Genomic DNA, 11970 nt, shown 5'->3' with positions numbered 1-11970 from the left:
GGCGGCGGGGCGGCCCGAGGGCCGGGGCGCGGCGCGCAGCTCCTCGGCGCTCAGCAGCCCGCGGTCGTACTTGCGGCGCAGCGCGGCGCTGCCCAGCACGCGGTAGGCCTCGCTGACGGCGGCGAAGCGGGCGGCCGCGGCCGCGCTGCCCGCGTTGCGGTCGGGGTGGTAGCGGAAGGACTGCTCGTAGTACGCCGTCTTGATCTGCGCCGCCGTCGCCGTGGACGGCACGCCCAGCACCTCGTAGAGGTCGCGGCGCGGCCGCGGGGCTCCCGCGCCGCCCGTGTGCACGAGTGACGCCACCGGCGGGAGGAGCGGGCTGCGGGCGGGCGCGGCGCGGGGTAGTGACGTCACGCAGGCGCAGCATGGCGGGCAGCGGCCGCCGGCCCGAGCACCGCGGGCCGCCCGAGCTGGTGAGGGAGCGGGAACGGCCGGGGGGACCGGGAGCGGCTGGGAGAACCGGGAATGGCCGAGGGGACCGGGCAGGGCCGGGGGGATCGGGCTCGGCTGGGGCACCGGGCAGGGTCCGGGCCTCAGCGCGCCCGCCGCTCTCTCGTTGCAGTTCTACGATGAGGCCGAGGCGCGGAAGTACACGCAGAAGTACGGCGGGAGCGGCGCTGGGCGCGGCCTGTGCTGGGGTCTGGCGTGGGGCGGGCAGCGGGGGAAGCGCCGCGGGGGGATTGGCCCTGGATCCTGCCGGAGCCGCGGGGCCTGGGGTCCGTGCGGCTGGGGGTCCGGCAGCGGCGGGAGGGAGCGGCAGGGTGCGATCCTGCCGGGAGCCCAGCGGTGCTCGGGTCCTGCCCTGGGCGGTGCTCGGGTCCTGCCGCGGGGCGGTTCCAGCCCCGCGGTGCCGGGGATGTCGCCCGTCGCCCACGCTCTGCTCTGTGCCTCAGCTCCCGCGTGGTGGAGATCCAGTCGCAGATGTCGGAGCGCGCCGTGGAGCTGCTGGGGCTGCCCGAGGACCGGGCGTGCCTCCTGCTGGACGTGGGGTGAGCGGGCTCTGCCCGGGCTGTGGCACGTCTGGGGCGGGAGGGGTGCACGGCAGGGGGTGGCCGTGTCCCGGTGTCCTTTGTGGGCTGAACAGGAGGGACAGGCTGCTGGAACGCTGGGGGTGTGTGGCCAGCACAGCCTCAGAGCAGCCCCACAACCCCAGCACTTTCTCCCTTTCTCCCTCTAGCTGTGGCTCGGGGCTGAGTGGGGATTACATCTCTGAGGAGGGTCACTACTGGATTGGCATGGACATCAGCCCTGCCATGCTGGGTGAGCACAGCCCCCCCTGAGCCCCTCAGGGGCCCCGGGGTGGGAGCTGACTGCCTGAGCTGTGCTGTGTTCTGTGCAGATGTGGCCGTGGAGAGGGAGGTGGAAGGAGACCTGCTCCTTGCAGATGTGGGGCATGGCATCCCCTTCAGGCCTGGCATGTTTGATGGCTGTATCAGGTGAGTCTGTGCTGCAGCTGAGCTCCCCTGACACCCCCAGAACTGCTCAGTACCCTGGTGCACACCTGTAGATCACAGGTGAGAGGGACTGGCCTTGTCAGCCTTTCTGCTCTGTGCACCTTGGCTCCATCACCCCAGCACAAACCTCCAAAATTCTGGGTGGTAGGAACAGCTTGTGACAGCTGTTTGCCAGGTGATGCTTCTCCTTTTGTGCTGCTGAGCTAGGAATTTTGTTGAAGGGAAGAAAGTAAAGCTGGGGATATTGTCAGGGTGGCTGAGACCTGCTCCAAGGAGGAGAACAAAGTATAAAGTGGCACAGCTTAGAGGAGTCAGTCCCTGGAGCAGGGTTTGATGCTTGGCTTTGGTATGGGGGGCAGAGGGCGACTTAGCTGCTCAGAGAACAGCTGGGAACAAGCAAGGGCTGTCCATTGCTGAGCCAAAAGCTCTGGCTCAGATTGCTCTGTGGGAAAACCTGCTTGGGCAGGCAAGAGACACAGCTGGGCCCTCCCGTGCTGCTCAGGAACTGTCATGCTTGGAGCAGGAGTAACGGCTTCAGGCTGAAAGGGGGAAAATTGAGGTGAGATACAGAGAAGAAATTCTCCCCTGTGAGGGTGGTGAGGCCCCCAGGGTGCCCAGAGCAGCTGTGGCTGCCCCATCCCTGGATCCATCCAAGACCAGGTTGGACAGGGCTTAGAGCAGCCTGGTCTAGTGGGAGTGTTCCTGCCCACGGCAAGGGCTGGAACAAGCTGAGCTTTAGGGTCCTTCCAACCCAAAGCATTCTGTCATCCTAGGATTTGAGCACTTGGACTAAAGGGGATGCTTGGTGATGCTTTTGTCCTTTAACTTATGCACCTTGTTAAGTTTTGTGAGTCTCCAGAGGAGTTTGTGTAGCTGTGAAACAAAAGGCAAAGCAACACAGAGGAAATTAAATTATTTCCCTGAGGCCCAGCACATGCCTAGAGCAGGAATTCAGCTCGAAGGGAGGTGGCAAGCTCTGTGCAGGAACCAATGACTCTGTCCTGGGTTCTTACTTTCCTTCTCAGCATTTCTGCAGTGCAGTGGCTCTGTAATGCTGACAAGAAGTCACACAGCCCCCCCAAACGCCTCTACAGATTCTTCTCCACTCTTTACACTGCCCTGGTAAGTGCCACCCTCCACCAGCCAAGCCTCTGCTGCTCTTAGGGCTTTCCTTTTTAGCAGGACACTTCAGGTCAGGTTGTTTTAGGTAAATGCTGCCCTGAAGCAGGCCTGGCAGGAGCAGCCACTGCTGCCTTCTTGCCTGGTGCTGCTTCTCATCAGGGTTGTGGTGGTGGTGGTGTTTTCCAAACCTGCCAGTTCATGATTCTGGGATAGCTGGGGTTCCCCTGTGCCTCACTGGCTCTGTGGGCTGAGCAGCTCTCCTGGGAGCCCTGTCCTGGAGGTTTTGGGGAGGAGGGGGCTCGTGTTGGGCTGGGGTGGGTGACCCAGGGGGGTTACCTGCTCTGGGGCAGGGGTGTGACCAGCTCTGTTTCCTGCAGGCCCGAGGATCCCGAGCTGTGCTGCAGCTGTACCCTGAGAACTCAGAGCAGGTACAGCCCCTCACTCGGCTGGGAGGGGTGCAGGCAGAGAAATCATTCACTGTTTGCACTGTGTTCTTCCACACCAAGGCAGTGTCTCTGTCTCTCCTGCCACTTCTAAAGCTCTTCAGGAACCAAAAAAATAACCTGTGAGGAGGACACCTTGTGCACATTCTGTTGTTTCATAGATTGTCTTGGGCTGAGCCTTAAAGTGGTGGGACAGGGTGTGAGTGTGGGTTTGAAGACTGGCTTAACTCAGGTCTGGAAAATCCAGCCCAGTATCCCTCTCCTGGAGAGTCTGCTGTGCCAGCTACCCCAGCTATGCTGAGGAGCAGGGAGAACCAGCAGAGGCAGGGAATTGGTGTCTGGATGGGACTGCAGAGCTCAGCAGGAGGAGGAGCAGTCCCTCTTGGGAATGCCCAGCGAGGTGGGTGCTCCCAGAGGCCTCTTGGCTTTCCTGGGGCATGACTGCTCATTAACTTTGGACCTGCTGCTTTTCCCAGCTGGAGCTCATCACTGCCCAAGCCATGAGAGCTGGATTTACAGGGGGAATGGTGGTGGATTACCCCAACAGTGCCAAAGCCAAGAAGTGAGTCCTGCATCTCTGTGTTTGGGGTGAGGCCCAGGTTTGGCATTGGTGGTTTGTTTTCAGGGGTTTTTTTGGGTTTTTTGTTGATTGTGGGTTTGGGTTTTGGGGTTTTTTTTGGGGAGGGGTTATTTTGTTTTTTGGTTGGTTTTGTGTGTGTTTGTTTGTTTCCTGAGCTGTTCCCTCTTCCATTATACAGTTCTGGACAGAGGTTAAAGCTCAGATCTAATTCTGTCATAAACCACCTCACTTGCCTGGGGACTGAGACTCACATGCTGAATCCCATGTTCATGCTCCTTATTCTTGTTCTTTCAGGTTCTTCCTCTGTCTCTTTGTTGGGACATCTGGCACATTACCAAAGGTGAGGGCCTCCATGAGGCAGCAGAGCTGCTGCCCTGGGTGGTGTGGAGGAGCTGTGGACTGTGTGGGAGCCAAACAGCTCTGGGAGTGCAGATGTGACTTCATTTATACATTTTCTGCCAGGCACCAAGCCCTGCTCTCACATCATCACAGACTGGTTGGGTTGGAAGGGACCTTCCAGCTCATCTTGTTCCACCCCCTGCCATGGCAGGGACACCTTCCACTACCCCAGGCTGCTCCAAGCCCTGTCCAGCCTGGCCTTGGGCACTTCCAGGGATGGGGCAGCCACAGCTGCTCTGGGCACCCTGTGCCAGGGCCTCAGCACCCTCACAGGGGAGAATTTGTTCCCATATCCAATCTGTCCCTTCCCTCTTTAAAGCTGTTCTTCTGACATCTGCCTTTTTTTGCCATGCTTTCTGGAAGACCAGTTTGTTCCTGCTCTGGTCCTTCCCCTTGCAGATCCCTGCATTCCCCTTAGTTTTGCTGGGCTGTGCCTGGTCCAGAGGAGAACACAACTTCCCAATTTTGCTTTCCAGGGCCTTGGTACCGAGAGTGCCAGTGAAGAGCTGCACCAGGCAAAGTTCACCAATGAGAGGTATGATGGGGGTGAGGCTGCAGACTCTCTCTTTCACAGCAGCCCAGGGGAGAACTGCTTTATCTTCCCAAGGGCCTGGACACAGGGAACAAAACTAGTTAGTTCCAGGGCTCTTCCATGGGGCTCCAGGTGCTTACCCTAGAGCTGTAGCTGAGCAGTCAGCTGTGCTTTCTGTCCAGCACTGGGCTCTCCAGCTGGTGCCAGTGGTGTGGCAGAGGGAATGTTTACAGGGCTCATGATGGAGCCTTGGAGGCAGGCTGCAGTGCCTGAGTCCTGGCATTCCCTTTTTTCTCCTGTCCAGGTCTTAGCTGTGGCCTGGGGGTTTGTGCTGCTGGGCCTGTCTCTTCCCACAGTAGTGGTGCAGGGAGGAGCCCCTCTTGCAGCCGTTGGGAGAGACAGAACAAAAACCAGAGGAAAGTTGTCGTGGCTGCTAGGAGCTTGTGGCTGCCATGTTTTCCTGCCTCTCACATTGCTGTTCTTTGCTTACTCTTAAGGGCTGTCTGGTCTTGGAGGGCAGTAGCAGAGCTGGGAACGTTGTAGGAAGCCTGACTTTGTCTGACTTGTTTGGAGTAGAGCAGCCAAGGGGAAGGTGGTTGTGCATGAGCCTGTAATGCTCCGAGATCCCAGAGAGCAGCGTGCTGCTGGTGTGACAGGGGGTATGGCCTGAGTTCATGGGTCAGGATCCCTCTGCTTCCTGGAATCAGCCTCCTCCTCCTCCTCCAGCGTGTCTGGAGTTTGGCCACCTGCCCCAGTGCTGCCTGAGCCTCTTGCCCAGGGTGGTGGCAGGGAAACTCGCTACTTCTGTGAGCCAGTTCTGGGTGACAATCCTCTGGGGCAGAGAAATGAGCCCCCACACCTCAGTTCCTCTCCAGCTGCTGTCCTCACTCCCCACAGGACACGGTTCAGGAATATCAAGGGCAAGTCCGTGAAGAAAAGCCGGGACTGGATCCTGGAGAAGAAGGAGCGCAGACGACGCCAGGGCAAGTGAGTCCAGCTGAGTCCTGCCTCAGAGGCTGGGCTGGCCTGCTGTCACCTGCCCTGCCTCCTGCCACAGACCTGCTCCCTTCCCCTCCCGAGGTGCCCTGCGGATGGTGCTGAGCTGTCCCTGCTTTCCCCACAGGGAGGTGCGAGCAGACACGAAATACACGGGGCGGAAGCGCCGTCCTCGCTTCTGAACTGCTCTGGACACTGCTGCCATGGAAGGTGGCACGTGGGTGCCTCCAGAGAGCCTCCTGTGGATGGCACACATGGCACCCCACGCCTGGGGACTTGCTGGGACTGGTCATTGTGGCTCTTAAAGGTACAGACTGGCTCAGGTGCTGCCAAACAGCAAAGCTTCCAGCCCTGTTTCCCTGGTGAAGGTGCAGACTGGGCAGTGCTCTGCAGAGCCATCACTTACCTTGCTGAGTGCAGTGAGCCAGCTGAGCTCCAGGTAAGCCTGGATGTAATATCCAGTTCCTCACTAAAGAGTCAAAGAGTTGGAAGTGTTTGCTTGCGTCCTGCATCCTGCTCTTGGTGCTGGGAGTACTGAGGTGGGAATAGGGCACCTCATTGCCTGCCAGCTTCCCCTCTGCCTGCAGAGGATCCATGCTGTCAAGGTGTGGATCCATGAGGACAAAGTTGCTGCTGGCACAAGTGTTATTCCAGTAGCTGTTTATTCCACCCTGTTTGCTTTAGTGCTTCCAGGGTGCTGGGGCTGACTGGACCCCCCATCACCTCTTCCCTTCCCTTGAAACAAGGAGAGGTGCCACCCAGAGCTTTACAGTTACAAATGTTTATTCTACATAAAAATTCCACAAAATGGGAAGCTGTTTTGCACCCAAAGCCTTGGGAGAAGAAAGGAATGCTAGCAGGAAGGGAAAGAGGGAAGGAGAAGAGAGGCAACATACAGTGTCATCCAGCCCAGTGAGACAGAGCAAGCCAGGGTCAAGATCCACATAGAAAACAAGGACACTTAGCTCACAGTACAGCAACAGTAGAACTCCACGGGGGGCTCGGAAAGCCTTCAAGTACATTAATTACAAAAAAAAAAAAAAAAAAAACAAAACCAATCCCCAGTTCGAGTGCAAGCTGTGCGTGCCCCACACTGCTCATGGAATACTGCATCAACACGCTCCCGGCGTGGGGAGGGCAGGTGGCACTTGGAACAGAGGTGGTGGAACCCAAAGGACAAGCGGGTGCAGGTTGGGGGCTGGAAAGAAAAGGTGAAACGTCTTCCCAAAGCACAACCACACTTGGTGATTTGGTCTGTACATGCAATGACAGGTAGGTGAAAAGGAATTCAGTGGGGCTTCCCGTAGTGCAGGGGTAATTATTGCACCAAAACACCCTCCCCTCACAGCGAGGACAGTGTGAGCCTGCCTGTGGGGCAGCAGTGGCCGCCTGCTCCTCATCTCCCTGGCTTTGGAGCCCAGCACTGCTGCTGCCCTCAGGATCCCAGCAAAGTGCCAGTGGCCCCATCTGACTCCTGCTGCTGTGGGGACTGCTGGCAGTGGTGGTGCCAACAAGGAGCAAGGGCCAAGAACCCCCCTGGAGGCAGTTCCTGGCCTTGTGCCTTGACAGGGGTGCCACAGCCCTGATGTCAGGTGAGTTTGTGCCACTAAAGCCGCTGCCTGGAAGAAAAAAAAGTCACCTTGTGCTAGCAGTTGGCATGGCTGCAGGGCAGGAGCATGGCTGCAGGGCAGCAGCCTGGGAGGAGGGTTTTCCTGCCTGCCCAGTGTTATTGCTTCCTGGAGGGGCCCTGGGGCTCTTGCTGGCCTGGCAGAGTAAGCATGGACAGCAGTGGCAGGGAGCTGCTGAGGGACAGAAGCATGGCCACTCCCTTTTCCTGCAGCCAGATGTCCCCCTGGAGCAGAGACCTGCCCTTGCCTGCCTCCTAGCCCTGCCTGCCTGGTCCTGGTGCCCCAAGCCCTTCAGTGCACGCAGGCTGCAGTGCTGGGGCTCACATGGGTGCTGTGGGACTGTGAAGGAAGGGGGCTCTGGTCTGGGGTGTTCCCATGGCTGCACCCCCAGGGGCTGGGACTGGGCAGAGTGGGGACCCAGGCTGGACCCACTTCTCAGGGGCAGCTGCATGCAGCAAGGGGCTGTGTGGGGGAACCTCGGGTGACAGTGGCACAGAAGCTGTGCCAGGGCTGGCCCTGGGGCAGGCAGCACTCTGGCTACAGCCACTGCCTTTCCCCTGCACCCAGGGGCACCACACACAGCCAGTGCCTGAGCCACAGCACCCTGCCCTGGTGCTGGTGGGAGCTGGGAGGTGATGCTGCCCAAGGCTAGAATACTGGCTGCCATCCAGTGTCCCTTTTCTGCTACCAGCAGCTGACAGCCAGCCCCTGTCCCAGAGTGGCAGTGGGTCCTACCTTGGGACTCTGTGGTGCTTTGGCATGTGCACAGGCCAGCCAGAGCCCTGGGGTCTCCAGAGGAAGGTGAGGGCAGAGCCCTGTCCCTAGCCTGAGGGAACAGGCAATGGCAGTACTGGACCCCCCTGAGCTGCCAGTGAGACCCCCTCAGCAGCTGCATCTGTGTCATGGGCACGGCAGAGGGCACGGGGCAGCCAGCTCCCCACTGAGAGGTGCCTCACTGGATGGCTGGGCAGGAGGGCACGGTGCCAGCAGGTGGCAAACAGGCAGTCAGGCACTGGCCTGTTCAGAACCAGGCTGGAGACAGGAGGAGGGAGGCAGCTGCTCCTCGCTTTGCAGGGGGCTGGATGCAGCAAGGGCTGCTCCTGGGACCACAACAGGAGAAAGCCCAACTGCTTCTAACCCCCAGCCAAGGGTATGGAAAATCAAGGCTGGAGCTGCCCTGCTTGCAGGTGAGCGCTGCCAGGGACTGGATATCAGCAACAGCCCCAAACCCCAGCAGGTTTGTCCAGCCTGTGGGCAAGAGGAGCCAGGACCACCGTGTGCCAGGGCTGAGAGCCTGTGGTGAGGCTGGCTGCAGGATGAGCAGCCAGGGAAATTCACTGGCCTCAGACTCCGTGCCGCCCTGCCCTGCCAGGCCAGCAATCAGGAGCAGCACTGGCCCCCACATGCCTCATTCCTGTCCCCAGGCTACTGTGATGGCCCCAAGCAGCACATGCTCCACCAGGCACCCACCACCTGCACATCCAGCCTTTGGCACCTTGCTGGGGTGAGGGGACAGCCCTGCCACGGGAGGAGCGGCAGGGATGGAGCCCCAGAGCCGGACACAGTCACTGGCCAGGCAGGGCTGGGCAGAGCACACCCCTGGGGAAGGGCCCCGGAGAGAAGCAGCCCGAGGGAAGGTGTTTGCAAGCACAGATGCGGCTGACAGACATGAGAGTTGGAGCTGATGGGCAAGCTGGGCAGGCTGACTGGGCACCGCACTCCCGGGGACCCCAAACACCCACCACCCCTCCCATCCCTCCCCTGTCACTAACACACTGCCCATTAGGGATGAGCAGCAGTGTCCCCGCCGGGTCCCAGCCAGCCCCCCAGCCTGGAGCAGTGATGAGAGCTTGGGTTCCCCGCCGGGTCCCCCTCGCACCCATCACCATCGCCGGCCCCCGCCTGCGCCCCGGGGCTGGAGCTCCCTCCACACAGACGCACCGCACCGCACACACAGCGTCACAAACAACCATGCATTAAAACTGAAATGCTGCTGGGAGGCTCCGGGGCTGCGCGGGTGGCTCTGGCGTGGCTGCAGCCCCATGGCACGCGCGGCTCCGTCCATCGCACACAAACAGTCCTGGGGTGAGTCTAGCCGAAAATGCCGCCGAAGGTGGAGGCGATGACGATGCCCAGGATCACGCAGCAGATTATGATCATGATCTTCTTCTGCTCAGGTGTCCCAGTGGCGGTGGGGAGAGAGGGGAGAGGGGATGGTGAGTGTTGGGGCAGGGTGGATGCAGCAGTTCAGCACAGCAATCTGTCCCATTCCCCTTGGCCCATGGTGGGCTCTGAGCAGCACCCTGGGAGCCAGAAGGGCCCTGGCAGTCCTGGGCAGGGAGAGACACCCCTGCTCCTGCTTCTGCCCTGGGCTGGCAGAGCTGAGCTGGTGGCCTTCAGGTCCCAAAGCTGATATGGGAGCAGGACAGACAGCTGGCACTGCTCTGAATCTGAGCTGAACCATGACCTATCTCTATTTTTTGTTTTTGCAAGGGCAATAACTGTGGCTCTCACAGTCCAGGGGTCCACCTTGTCCCTTTTCCTCCCACCAGGTAGCACCCCTGCCCTATGGCTCACTGTCAGCTTTCACACGGTCTGTGCTGGGAGCTCTGCCTCAGCTGTGCCACCCTCAGGGCCTGGGCTGCTCCCAGTGGCGTGGGGCAATGTGGGCAGCTGCAAAGCTGTGCCAGGCTGCCTGGGGCAGGCACGGGGCCAGGCAGGCCCTGTGCAGGGATGGAGGTGTCAGCAGTACAGGCAGAGCCGTGACTCACCCGCCTGGCTTTGCTCTGGTACTTCACCGCTTTTTTGGTGTCGGACACAGCCCGCTCCACGTAGTCCACCGAGTGCTCCACGTTGTACTCGATGCGGTCAATCATCTCTCCCTGCAGGGGGACACTCAGAGCTCCTTCCTGCTCTGCCGCTCCCTGCCTCCGGGGGGATGCTGCCCTGCCCAGCAGCCCTGCACAGAGAGAAGCACCGTCAGCTGCCTGCAGTACGGGCTGTCTCCTCTGGACTGCATGCCCCGTCCCAGAGGATCTCTGGGCACATCCCAGCAGGGAGACAAGCAAGGGAGAGGGACAAGGGAGCTCCCAGCCCAGTCCCGGTGCTGACCTGTCCAAGATCTCAGGTGACAGCAAAGCCCCAGTGGGATCTACACCAGCACCACACCACATGCTGCTGGAACAGGAGGCATGGCAGGGAGCAAGGACAGGGCCAGCAGCACCATGAAGGATGCCCAGGACACCACGCACGTGCAGGGACCAGGGACCACCGCTCCCATCCACACATGCACTGCACCAAAGGCAGGAGGGTCTGGAGCACAGCCAGCCAGGAGTGAAGAGCCCTGCAGAGACCCCTGCCCTGCCCTGCCCCTGCTGCAGGGGTAGGCTGGGAGTGGGGGCTCCTCTGGGTGTGGGGACATGAGTTGGGGTGAGCTCCTCCAGCCTTGTTCACCTCCTTTGGCCCCATCCTGACCCAGCAGGGAAACAGCCAGGTGTGCAGCAGCTGGACAGGGCTGGCAGCAGTGGGAGGTTTGGAGCCCTGCATGGCATGGAGGGAACTGAGGCCACAGAGCCATGGGCTCATAGCCACCAACTCTGCAATGCCCATTTCTCTGTGCTGGAGAGCACAGGGATGACAAACTTTGGGGCCTGGGGGGCTGAGCACTGAGCCCCACCAACTGTTTGTGTAAAACTGCTGCTGCTTCTTCCTACCTGTGCCATGCCAGGGCAGAGCTTCCAGCCCTGCTGCCTGCCTGGTGCCCTTCTATTCCCAGTGCCAGCAGCTCCAAGCTTCTCACCCACAGGACAAAGGTGCTGGCACAGTCCAGCCCTCTGAGCAGGCATGGAGTCATGAATCCCCACAAATGTCCCCCAATGCAGACAGGACAGGCCACCAACACCACAGTGCCCTGGTGACCCTTGCTGTCCTGCCACTGGCCATCCCAGTGCCATGCAAGCAGCAGCCATGCAGGAGCAGCCATGCAGAGCAGAGCATGCAGCACCAGGGGCTTGGCCAGGGGGCCTTTACCTGCCACGACGTGTCCTCGGGCCATGGCAGCATGGCAGGCAAGAAGGGGGGTGAGCAAAGACACAGGAGCCCGTGCCTGGCTGAAGGGACTGGTGCCACGGGCTGGCAGCACAGCCCAGGGGCCACCCCGAGCTCACCCACACGGGCCTGGTGCTCCAGGGAAGATGAAGGAATCTCCCCCTGCATGGCAGCCACCCACTGCCCTCCTTCTGAGCCCCTCGCTGAGCCTCCCACCCCCCACACACAGCACCCCAGCTCTGGGGTGCCAGGCAGGTGGCTCCAGCCCTGGGAGCCCAGCTCAGCCCCACTGGGAGCCATGCTGGTCCTAGATGTGGCTTTTTCCTCTCAGCACTGTTGTCCAGCCTCCCCACCCACCACAGGGAGCCCCATCACCCTCCAACCCCTCGAGGTGAGCCCTGGGCTGCACCTTTTCCCCACCTGGCTCTCCACCAGCATGGCCATGTCCATGAACATGTCGTGCAGCTCTCGGATGCTGTTCTCCAGTTTGATGATCTCACTGTGCCGTGTCTCAATCTCGTTCAGTGCCTGCTTGGTGATGTTTGAATCCATGATGATCTGCAGAGAAAATAAGGCCACTGAGCACCACGCTCAGACCCAGCTCCAGCGCTGGGGCACCAAGGGAGGGATGAGCAGGAGCTGCAGACCCCTCCATCACCCCAAGCCAGGCAGTTTGCAGCAGGATGCTGGGATTCAGATCCCAACAGATCCTCAGGCCAGACCTGAGCCCCCAGGCCCCCTCCTACACAGGCTGTGTTCATTACCCTGT

General features: G+C 60.4%; 3 protein-coding genes and 1 non-coding gene across 5 annotated transcripts in view; 2 read left to right on the top strand and 2 right to left on the bottom strand.

Moving 5' to 3' along the window:
* The window catches only part of DNAJC30 (DnaJ heat shock protein family (Hsp40) member C30), a 3417-nt gene extending 3050 nt beyond the window's left edge, over nucleotides 1-367 (bottom strand). Inside the window, exons 1-2 of the mRNA XM_039732907.1 lie at nucleotides 363-367; nucleotides 1-319 (exon numbers count right to left, since the gene is read on the bottom strand). Coding sequence (XP_039588841.1) covers nucleotides 1-319; nucleotides 363-367 — 324 coding nt within the window. The remainder of the gene's footprint in view (nucleotides 320-362) is intronic.
* BUD23 (BUD23 rRNA methyltransferase and ribosome maturation factor) lies at nucleotides 307-6554 on the top strand. Of its 2 annotated transcripts, XM_039732892.1 has the most exons (12): nucleotides 307-413; nucleotides 563-600; nucleotides 894-989; nucleotides 1178-1260; nucleotides 1340-1436; nucleotides 2480-2576; nucleotides 2954-3004; nucleotides 3496-3581; nucleotides 3894-3939; nucleotides 4475-4533; nucleotides 5428-5517; nucleotides 5654-6554. In XM_039732892.1, the coding sequence occupies exons 1-12, from the start codon at nucleotides 366-368 to the stop codon at nucleotides 5706-5708; spliced, it is 846 nt and encodes a 281-aa protein (XP_039588826.1). In that variant the 5' UTR covers nucleotides 307-365; the 3' UTR covers nucleotides 5709-6554. The 2 variants fall into 2 exon arrangements, with proteins under 2 accessions (XP_039588826.1, XP_039588827.1); XM_039732893.1 differs by lacking the exon at nucleotides 563-600 and having other exon boundaries at nucleotides 348-413.
* LOC120513484 lies at nucleotides 4873-5005 on the top strand. Its single transcript, XR_005630280.1, has one exon.
* A 1530-nt stretch (nucleotides 6555-8084) lies between the features above and the next one.
* Nucleotides 8085-11970, bottom strand: part of STX1A (syntaxin 1A) — a 72004-nt gene continuing 68118 nt past the window's right edge. Inside the window, exons 8-10 of the mRNA XM_039732890.1 lie at nucleotides 11622-11759; nucleotides 9926-10036; nucleotides 8085-9323 (exon numbers count right to left, since the gene is read on the bottom strand). Coding sequence (XP_039588824.1) covers nucleotides 9246-9323; nucleotides 9926-10036; nucleotides 11622-11759 — 327 coding nt within the window. The 3' untranslated portion in view covers nucleotides 8085-9245. The remainder of the gene's footprint in view (nucleotides 9324-9925; nucleotides 10037-11621; nucleotides 11760-11970) is intronic.

The sequence above is a fragment of the Passer montanus genome, unplaced genomic scaffold (assembly GCF_014805655.1).
Source record: "Passer montanus isolate IOZ18808 unplaced genomic scaffold, ASM1480565v1 scaffold81, whole genome shotgun sequence".
In the NCBI taxonomy this organism is placed as follows: Eukaryota; Metazoa; Chordata; class Aves; order Passeriformes; family Passeridae; genus Passer; species Passer montanus.
Note: the sequence above shows the minus strand (reverse complement) of the source record. Positions and strands in the feature narration are given on the sequence as shown.

Bases quoted from the DNA above. Each gene is read 5' to 3' on its own strand.
- BUD23 (XM_039732892.1), top strand. From the start codon at position 366: ATGGCGGGCAGCGGCCGCCGGCCCGAGCACCGCGGGCCGCCCGAGCTG. The intron at 601-893 runs GTACGGCGGGAG...TCTGTGCCTCAG, and splicing joins GCGCGGAAGTACACGCAGAA to CTCCCGCGTGGTGGAGATCC. The intron at 3,940-4,474 runs GTGAGGGCCTCC...TTTGCTTTCCAG, and splicing joins CATCTGGCACATTACCAAAG to GGCCTTGGTACCGAGAGTGC.